The 10,580-nt window shown below is 47.5% G+C and overlaps 1 protein-coding gene across 4 annotated transcripts in view; it reads right to left on the bottom strand.

Annotated features, from left to right (window-relative positions):
* Positions 1-10,580, bottom strand: part of LOC146353573 (leucine-rich repeat-containing protein 3-like) — a 20,511-nt gene extending 9,931 nt beyond the window's left edge. For 2 of the 4 annotated variants that reach the window (XR_014788098.1, XR_014788097.1), the window contains exons 1-3: positions 10,420-10,580; positions 6,387-7,077; positions 4,539-4,641 (exon numbers count right to left, since the gene is read on the bottom strand). Coding sequence is in view for 2 of the 4 variants with exons in the window: in XM_084836797.1 (XP_084692923.1) it covers positions 6,260-7,003 (744 nt within the window). In the remaining 2 variants the exon portion in view is untranslated. Of the gene's footprint in view, positions 1-4,521; positions 4,642-5,089; positions 7,078-10,419 lie in introns of those variants that run through there. The other 2 variants (XM_084836798.1, XM_084836797.1) reach the window with 2 other exon arrangements.

Consider the following 10,580-nt stretch of genomic DNA (forward strand, 5'->3'; position numbering starts at 1 on the left):
CCTACAACACCTTCTAGAACTAACACCAAAAAAAGATGTCCTCTTCATCATAGGGGATTGGAATGCTAAAGTAGGAAGTCAAGAAATCACCAGGATAACAGGCAGGCATGGCCTTGGTGTACAAAATGAAGCAGGACAAAAGCTAATAGAGTTTTGCCAAGAGAACATGCTGATCATAGCAAACACTCTTTTCCAACAGCACAAGAGGCGACTCTACACATGGATGTCACCAGATGGTCAATATCGAAATCAGATTGATTATGTCCTTTGCAGCCAAAGATGGAGAAGCTCCATACAGTCAGTAAAAACAAGACCTGGAGCTGACTGTGGCTCAGATCATGAGCTGCTTCTTGCAAAATTTCGGCTGAAATTGAAGAACGTCGGGAAAACCACTAAACCGTTCAGGTATGACCTAAATCATATCCCTGATGAATATACAGTGGAGGTGAGGAATAGATTTCAGGGATTAGACCTGATAGACAGAGTGCCTGAGGAACTATGGACGGAGGTCCGTAACATTGTTCAGGAGGCAGCAACTCAATCCATCCCAAAGAAAAAGAAATGCAAGAAAGCCAAGTGGCTGTCTGATGAGGCTTTACAAGTAGCTGAGGAAAGAAGGGAAGCGAAAAGCAAGGGAGAAAGGGGAAGATATACCCAACTGAATGCAGAGTTCCAGAGAATAGCAAGGAGAGACAAGAAGGCCTTCTTAAATGAACAATGCAAGGAAATCGAGGAAAACAACAGAATGGGAAAGACTAGAGATCTCTTCAAGAAAATTGGAGATCTCAAGGGAACGTTTTGTGCAAAGACGGGCATGATAAAGGACAAAGAAGGCGGGGACCTAACAGAAGCAGATGAGATTAAGAAGAGGTGGCAAGAATACACAGAAGAACTATACAGGAAAGATCTTCATGTCCCTGATAGCCATGATAGTGCGGTCACTGAACTTGAGCCGGACTTGAGCCTAGAGAGTGAAGTCAAGTGGGCCTTAGGAAGCATTAGTAACAACAAAGCTAGCGGAGATGACAGTATTCCAGCCGAGCTATTTAAAATCCTAAAAGATGATGCTGTTAAAGTGCTGCATTCAATATGCCAACAAATCTGGAACACTCAACAGTGGCCACAAGACTGGAAAAGGTCAGTTTACATTCCAATTCCAAAGAAGGGCAACGCCAAAGAGTGTTCAAACTACCGCACAATTGCGCTCATTTCACATGCCAGCAAGGTGATGCTCAAAATCCTACAAGCTAGGCTTCAGCAGTATGCGAACCGAGAACTACCGGAAGTACAAGCTGGGTTTCGAAGAGGCAGAGGAACTAGAGATCAAATCGCCAACATTCGCTGCATCATGGAGAAAGCAAGAGAATTCCAGAAAAATGTCTATTTCTGCTTCATTGACTACGCTAAAGCCTTTGATTGTGTGGATCACAACAAATTGTGGCAAATTCTTAAAGTGATGGGAGTACCAGACCACCTTACCTGTCTCCTGAGAAACCTGTACGAGGGTCAAGAAGCAACAGTAAGAACCAGACATGGAACAACCGATTGGTTCAAAATTGGGAAAGGAGTACGACAAGGCTGCATATTGTCACCCTGCTTATTTAACTTATATGCAGAGTACATCATGAGAAATGCTGGGTTGGATGAATCAGAGGTTGGAATTAAGATTGCTGGGAGAATTATCAACAACCTCCGATATGCAGACGATACCACCCTAATGGCAGAAAGCGAAGAGGATCTCAAGAGCCTCTTGTTGAGGGTGAAAGAGGAGAGTGCAAAAGCTGGTTTGAAACTCAACATTAAAAAAACTAAGATCATGGCATCTGGCCCCATCACTTCCTGGCATATAGAAGGGGAAGAAATGGAAGCAGTGACAGATTTTACTTTCTTGGGCTCCAAGATCACCGCAGACGGTGACTGTAGCCATGAAATTAAAAGACGCTTGCTCCTTGGGAGGAAAGCTATGGCAAACCTAGACAGCATAGTAAGAAGCAGAGACATCACCTTGCTGACAAAGGTCCATCTGATCAAAGCTATGGTTTTCCCAGTAGTAATGTATGGCTGTGAGAGCTGGACTATAAGGAAGGCTGAGCGCCGAAGAATTGATGCTTTCGAACTGTGGTGCTGGAGAAGACTCTTACGAGTCCCCTGGACTGCAAGGAGGTCAAATCAGTCCATGCTAAAGGAAATCAACCCTGAGTGCTCATTGGAAGGACAGATACTGAAGCTGAAGCTGAAATATTTTGGCCACCTAATGCGAAGAGAAAACTCCCTGGAAAAGACCCTGATGCTGGGAAAGACTGAAGGCAAAAGGAGAAGGGGATGGCAGAGGATGAGATGGCTAGATAGCATCACGGATGCAATGAATATGAACTTGAGCACGCTCCGGGAGAGAGCGCAGGACAGGAAGGCCTGGCGTGCTATGGTCCATGGGGTCACGAAGAGTCGGACATAACTGAACGACTGAACAACAACAACAACAACAGCCCTTGTGGTAATTTGATATTATCCCATGTGCAAGCCCACCTGTTGCTGTGGATAGCCTCATGGAGGCAATGCTTCAATAGTAAGAGATGGTTTGCATGTTTAGGGTTGCTAACTTTTTAACTTGTCCCTGCCTTTAACAGCAGTGTGATCTGTCGATATTACTCTGAGATAATGCTGTGTAATGCCCTGTTCTGTGAAATGCATATCTGCTGCTTTCTGCAGGTCAAAGCCCCGGTTCACAAAGCACAGGAACAGACCAGGTTGTTTTTAGTTGGCAAATCTCATATATGCTAACAAATCTATTACGGCATAAGCTTTTATGGACTAGTGCAGGGGTCGGCAACTTGTTGGCCTATACCTCCAATCAGCTCTAGCCAGCATAGTCAATTGTGAGGGGTGAGGGGAGTTGTAGGCCAAAACATCTGGAATGCCGTAAGTTGCCCATCCCAGACTAGCGAGTCCACTTCATTAGATGCATCTATGGCTGATGAAGTAGCTTGAATGAGCCACCCTCTAAGGCCCTTGCATGTAGCAAAGCTTACAAAAAATGAAATACCTAACTCAGCCTTCCCCATCCTGGTGCCCTCCAGATGTTTTGGGCTATAACTCCCATCATCCCTAACCATTGGCCATACTGGCTGGGGTTGATGGGAATTGCAGCCCAAAACATCTGGCAAGCACCAGGCTGGGGAAGGGATGGCCCTATCTAGATCAATGTTCCATGTATGTTCCACCATGTTTAAACGCACTTGCCATGTGCAACTGACCCATCAGATGTCATGTGACCATGCCAATAGTCCATCCAACTGGGTTGCCAATGACTGGTCTGACTACATGCCAACAGCTCCAGAACCTAAGAGAAGCCCTGCTAGATCAGAGCAAAGGCTTATCTAGGCCAGCAGCTGGTTTCAAAGGATGGCCAAGCACATGCCTCTGGGCGGCTCACAAGCCAGGTGACAGCCACCTCAGCCTCTGCACACTTCGGAACTGGAATGTTGCGTATAGCTATCATGACTGATAGACATGATTCCAAACTCTGTGAAACGTGGGTCGAAACAGATTTGTCTCATTTGCACATGTTTTTAGGTGCACACTTAAAATATTTGTACATTACATCTAAGCAAAAGGATTGGATTGGATAGGCCTACTCACATGCGGTAAATGTATATAAATTTGATGAGTATGTGAATGTGGAATGTTTATAAAGATAAGCACTTACAAAGTGGGCTTCTAACATCTGTTTTGGCCCTAAGAAATGGCAGGGAAAAAAATCTCATTGGGATTAAAAATCAAAACCTCTCACTTCCTGGGTCTTAATTGCTTTCCTGTCACACACCCCCCTGCTTTTTTTTTGCTGAGCTGTGGTGTCCCCCCACCCCCATATGCACTTTGCACAAGACCCATTGACAAGCTTCTGCTCCTCTGCAGACTGCAGATGCATTACTGGAATGGGTTGTTTTGTAAAGAAACAATGCCCTTACAATGGCCAGGCCTTTATAGTGTCAACTGCTTATGGCAATTAATTTCCTTACAACCTGGCAAGACTACAACTCCCATCATTTCCATTCAGCCTGGCCGGGGTGATTTGACAACTAGTCCAACAGAATCTGGACGACCAGGTTCACTGTCCCTGGCCTAGTCTAAGATATTTGAAGTGTACACCTAAAAATGTAACGTGTGAATGAGAAAAGCATGTGTTTGGCAGCATGTTTCTAATATAGGTAGTTGTCATCAAAGAGGCAGGATTAGATGAGGCTCTTGGTCGCAAACCCAGGTTTTGCTACCTTGCAATGGAGGGCGAGGAACCTTTCCATTGAGGGCTGCTTTCCCTTGGGGGGAGAGGTAATCTGTTGGAGGGGGAGGTGAACCAAATGGTGGGCAGGGCCAGGGTGAAAAGGCCACCCCCCCCCCCCGTTCCTCTAGCTCTCTCCCTTTTTTGTCTCATTTTGCCAACTCTTCTCCCTCTCTCCTTCTCCACGCTGTGGGCTGCCAGGGAAGGGACAGGTTGCTCTTGGCAAGGTCTGTATTGAACACTTGCAGAGGTTACTCACCCCTGACGTAATGTGTGGAGAGGCATTAAGGGACAGGAAGGAAGCAGTCGGAGCAGGTCAAGGGAAAGTGGCTGGAGCTGAGCTGAGCTGGGCACAAACACTCCTGTAAAAAGGAAGGATTACGAGACCAGGATTTATGATTGTTTTCATTGTTAATCTCCTAGCATTAAGCTATATCATCTCTGCCTAAATCCCTGGCAAACAGGAAGGGAGAACCTGGAGAGCTCCCTGACAGGAGGGATCTCGTTTCACTGGGAGAGGCTCTGCGGCCAGTAATTACGAGAAACAGATTTTGTGTGGATGTGTGCACACTACAAAGGGGAATTTGCATCCCATGATGGCATGTAGACCCCCTTTTCATTAAGTTATAGGAGTAGGTACATAAGAATCGTGCAAGTGCAATTTTAAGGGGGAACCAGCCCAACGACGGGCACAAGGAGATTTGCAACTATTGCTTTTCTGTCTCATGCCACTGATAAAGGCACACGGAACACTTGCCAGGAAAAAGATGGTGAGCCTAACTGTCACCCACACCTCTGTGATATTTTTTTGAAATTCAAAATGGCGGCCACTGGATGGGCAGTCAGAAAGGGGAGACTCTGCAGCCATTGTGGGTCTGGTGGAAGACAGAAGAAAGCATCCACCAATGGGGAAAGTTTATCTTGAGGGAGGTTTGGGGTATCACAAGGGAGGAGGTGCGGCTTGCAATTACAAAAATTATTGGGGTTACTCCACAATAACTCCAAGCAGAGATTGGGAAATGTAGACTGAGATGGTGAGTTTAAACAAGTCTTTTCTGGGGACGGGGGACTCCAAAAACCCTTGTTTTTAGGTTTGTTTGCAGGCTCCAGTTTAAACAAGTCTTGATCCAGTCAGTGTGGTTACCCCCAGATGAGCTTGGGAATGGAATACACATTTCCCAGAATTAAGTTTGCCAACCTGTGACTTTAAAAAACCTGGTCAGTGGGAGAAGCCAGAGGGCAGATTTGTACTGGTCTGAGGGGAAACTAATGAGGGGTTGTGGTGGGTCAGTCAGTGAGTGGTGCTAGTGGATCAGAGTGTGAGCCAATAGATTTAAAGAAACCCTCCCCTGCACAAAATACCTGGTATGTACGTATTTATTTATTTATTTATTCATTCATTCATTCATTCATTTATAGTCCACCCAATAACCAATGTTCTCTGTTCTACAAAATACCAGAAAACAAACCGGAGGCCAAAATACCAAATGGGCACATAAAAGTCCCAGAGTAGCACTGGTGATGAGATGGTGTCCCCCGCTGCGCCTGAGGGCAGCATACTAGCTTAGAGAGCCCAGAGATGGTCATGTTGGGCAGACAGCTCGGTCCTCCAACCCTTGCCACTCTCCAGCATCTGCCACCTGAAACAGACACCTCACTCTGTCTGATGTTAGGGCCAGGCCTGCACAGGGATGGCAGTTTGGATTTAGCAGTGATTGGGGCTTGGGGTTAATAGAGCAACAGTTGGTACTAGGAAAGATTCACTCCCAAGGAACTCTGGGAATTCTAATTCTGTGTAGGGGACAGGGTTCTTTTTCACAAGATTCTCAGATTTTTCGTAATACTACCATTCTTAGGCTCTAAAGGGAGAAGCTATAACAGTTTTAAAAATCACATTAAAATATTAAAATCCGTTGCCAAAGCAGGTTTGTGTATTTGCTGTGTGTTCCCCACCTCCAAACAGTCGTGTACGCCCAGCCCTCAGAGGATGGTGCTGAGTGTGTCATCTTCTACCTCCTCGTCAGGGCTGGGCAGGGGCAGGGATTTGAGATACTCCAAGTGGCGTCGGGATTCGGCTTGGTTGCGCCGGATATAATAGATGACGTACGTGATGACTACAGCGAACCAGCAAAACATGGTGAGCAGCATGGCGAGGTCGGTGTTCCTCTGCGGGCCGAGGCAGAAATTGATGCCAGCGTTGAGCAGGTGGGCCACGGTCTTGCCCATGTATTCCTCCCACGTGGCAGTGGCACACACAATATCTTCTACAGTCTCCGTGTCCAAGGGAAGAGCCTCCATCAGCTCCTGCAGGGAGCAGTCGCAGTGCCAGGGATTGTCGTAGAGCTCTAGTCGGACCCAGGTCAGCATGACAAATGGAGCAACCTCCATCCTCTGCAGCTGATTGCCTGAAAGGTCCAGCAGCCTCAGCCCCCTGCCCAAGCCATGGAAGGCCCCTGGAGCAATATTCTCTATGAGATTGTGTGCTAGGTGAAGCTCCTGGAGCTGTTTCAGGCTGTGGAAAGCCCCGTTCGGGACATGAGTGATCCAGTTAGAGTCCAGGTGAAGCACCCGGGTGTCGTGAGGGATGTCAAAAGGGATCCTCACCAGATCTCTCCGGTTGCACCACACCACGCCACTCCTTGGGAGGCAGTCACAGCTCTGGGGACACAGGAGGCTGCTGGGCAGGCCGAGGATCAGGAACAGGAGGGTGGGCAATGCCAGCATCTCTGCATAGTTCTTCTCGTCTTCAGGGTACTGGGATGGTCACGAGATAGGGAGATCTTGATCCAGAAATCTGACTGAATAGCAAGGGAGAAAGGCAAATGAAGGGGAGAAAGGCCCTTCTTTACACGTCCCATGGGCTTGGTTTAACAATATTTCCTCACTGGTGATTTCTGGAACAGCTTCATCTAATATCTGCCACTGGTATGTTCTGCAGGCCACACGTCATACCTGCCTTGATTTACAGCTCACTTCTGGCTTTCAAAAAGGATCATTGGTATTTCATAAAATGGTCATTACCCTAATGGTCACTTGAATAATTGTTCTACTTTCTGCCCTTCACTGGTCTCTTATCCTATATGTCAGGGGTTGGGAACTGCAGGATTTCCTAGAGTGCCATGCCCCCTTCCCCTAGCCCCACCTCTTCCCCCCCCCCCAATAATTTGGTGGTTTCTTGACAGTCCCCCCTCTGCCCAATTCTAAAAGGTTGAAATGCCTCCATTAAGGCTTCATTACTGGCAATAAGCGAAAATACGTTGGGATTTTTGGCCCCGCCCCTTTGCCTTGAGCCCCGCCCACCACTGAAATGCAGCCCCAAGAGCTTCTCCAAAACTGAATTTGTCCTCAGGCTGCAAGAAGTTTGACCCCCCTGCTCTATGATCAAGATTTAGCTTTTCTAAATATTATTCTATTTTCCTCTCTCCATATTTTCTATGCCTCTTTATTTCACAGCCAAAGGCTGCAGTGCTCAAATCTGTACACACAGCAATGTGTTTACCAACTTTCATAATCCTAGACATATCTAATCCTGTATAGAAAGTCTCACTGAGTTCATTGGGGCTTTCTCCCAGGTAACAGGGCACAGGATTAATTTGCAGCCTAAAGGAAGTATATCCCCAAATTTGCTTTCTTTTTTTCTGATTTGCATACAGCAGCCTGTGACATAATCTGTTTTAGAGATTTTTTTTTGCTGCCATCTGATTTCAGATTTTCCACACCCCTCAAACTCAGCAGTGTATAAAAGGGATGCATTTGACTTGGGGAAAATGGGTATGATTTTTTTAAAAATCAACATATGATAGCCCAGTTATTAGGCGTGTGGGGAAGAGAAATCCTTGAGGGGTATGATGCACAAAGCTTACAAAACACGTGGGAGCAGGAGTAGTAGGAGTAGTAATACTAATACTAGTGACTCAGCAGCCATGTAGTGTATAAAAATTATATTAAAATCAAAGGTCTCTGCCCAGAGGATTACAATCTAATTAAGCAACAAGATGTGCATATACACAAGGCCTATCTGTTTCTAATATTTAATTAAAAATCTAATATTTTAATTAAAATTGTTCCCAACAAGTTGTCCTATGAGTTATAAACCTATGGTAGAACAATTACTAGTATCCAGTGTATTACCTCCACTCCCTCCTGCAACTCTCCTGTAGAAGATTGTCAACTTCGTTCCTGCACCTGCTCCTATGCTACAGGTGCTTCTCTCCCTTTCATGAAAAACTTCGCTGGCTTATTTCTACAAATCAAGCTGCCCTTAAAGACACCAAAGCCATCTAGCCCATTTTTCTTGGTCAATTGGTGCGGCAGTGTTTCCCAAAGCTTTGACAGCTGAGACAAATTTTTAGTTTCTGAATTAAAACTGGAGGTGCACATCACTCTTACTAGTTTACTTTTAGAGTGTGTAAGAGTAAAAATATCCATGTGCAGAGGAGCCCACCCTGTGTTTCTGGATGAGTCACTGTTCTAGGTGTGCCTCTGCTGAGGACAGGTTAATTCTATTACATCTTTGCATGGGAGTATGATCTACGTGTGCCTGATGCAGAGAATTATCTGCCTCAGCTGAGCTCGATGAGAAGGAAAAAGAACAACAAATCATGCAGAGATGCAGCAGGAAGCCTCTTCTGTGTTTGAGTTCCTTTGGGCTGATAGGTGATGTTTACTTTTTTTAATAAACTGATTGTGTTTCTTGCAACAATGCTAGCGGTCCACTTTAGGCAAACTGCTGTTCCTAGTACACCGTTTGGGAATTACTGGTGTACAGTTACCCTGTTCCATCCAGTTCCATATAACTTGGTGGTGGAACATGCGTCTTTGCAAGCACGTGGTCCCAGATTCTATCCCTTGCATTTCCCATTAAAAGGAGCAGGTAGGAGCAGGTGATGGGACAAATGCTTTTCGGCCTGAGACCTGGAGTTTGGTTGCTTCTTATGTACCCCCACCCCCACCTTACTGCTGTCTGAAATAAAAGCAAAGAAACTATGAGAGAGAGAGGGAGCGAGAGAGCAAACACACTCCCACGTTGAAGTTCTGGCCATGACTTTCTGAGTTGTGCATTTATCAGCTATAACACATAGGCCTCCAAAGGAGGGAGATTGCCAAAAAAATCCAGTTGAATCTTTCAGCGGTGTTTGTATTCATGTTCCGTGTGTGTGTGTGTGTGTGTGTGCGCGCGCGCGCGCGCGCGCGCTTTCAAGGCTGTTCCAGCAAGCCATACTTCCGATCTCTTTAAGAAGCATGCAGGTGACAGGAATATAGTTTAAGGCTGCAATCCAATTGACCTGGGAGTAAGCAACATTGAACAGAGTGGGACTTACTTCTAAGTAAATCTGCAAGGGCGTGTGCTGCAACAGCCCAATCCTAGGCATGTCTCCTCAAAAGTAAGCCCCACTGAGTTCAACGGGACTTACTCCCAGCTGAGCGTGTACAGGATTGCAGCCTAAGTGATGAAAATAAGGTGGCCGGATGCAGAGGAGGGCGGGGCTCCTGCGCCTTTCGCAGTTGTGCAGAAGAGGGAATTTCAGCAGGCGCAGCTTGTCACGCTGAAACTCCCTCTTCTGCACGCCCACGAACGGCGCAGGAGCCCCGCCCTCCTCTGCATCCGGCCACCTTAGAAGAAAAGGGTTTGGTATCTCAGGACTGAATTAACTGGCTTGGTTGCCTCTTCCCAGAACGGGCCTGCCAAAACATATAGGGTGTGCGAGTTTGTGGTCACACGCACTATGGACCGCAACTCATTAAGCCGAACGACTTGCTCAAGGACCAGCTGAGGCTGCCGCGTTTCCAGCTGGCCTCCGTGCCTCGGGGAGGCGCGGGCTTCCCAGCCGCGGCCGTCTTTATTGCCATGGCGATTCGCCTGCAAACCGGCGCAAACCAGGCTGCTGTTCAAGGCACACGAGCAGGTCCATACCCCCCCCCCCCCCGGTTGGGAACCCTAAGCCCAGCGAGCTCCAAGCAGGTTTTTCTGCCGGATAATCTGCTTCTAGATAAAAGAACGCGGCGCCGGGGAAGGGATCGTCTGCTGGATTTCTGCGGCGGGTCGCTGTCACAGACACGGCGGTCAAGCCCGCAAAAAGTGGCGGGCGCGCTTCGTCCGATCCTTCCCCACCCGACACTCCCCAGCGCCACGTACACACCTGTGCGCACAGCGCTCTCCCGGGCGGCCTCCTTGCCCGAACCCGGCCAGGCTGCGCAGCTCAAGGGGCCAACCAGCTCGGCGGCGCGGGGAGCGGCTGCCTGGCTTCCTTTGGACGGGTGCAGGCGCCACCAGCCTCCGCGGCTCACTTCCCCTGGTTCC

The sequence above is a fragment of the Heloderma suspectum genome, chromosome 2 (genome assembly GCF_057233095.1).
Source record: "Heloderma suspectum isolate Gila_16-S chromosome 2, 16-S_ref, whole genome shotgun sequence".
NCBI classification, from domain to species: domain Eukaryota; kingdom Metazoa; phylum Chordata; class Lepidosauria; order Squamata; family Helodermatidae; genus Heloderma; species Heloderma suspectum.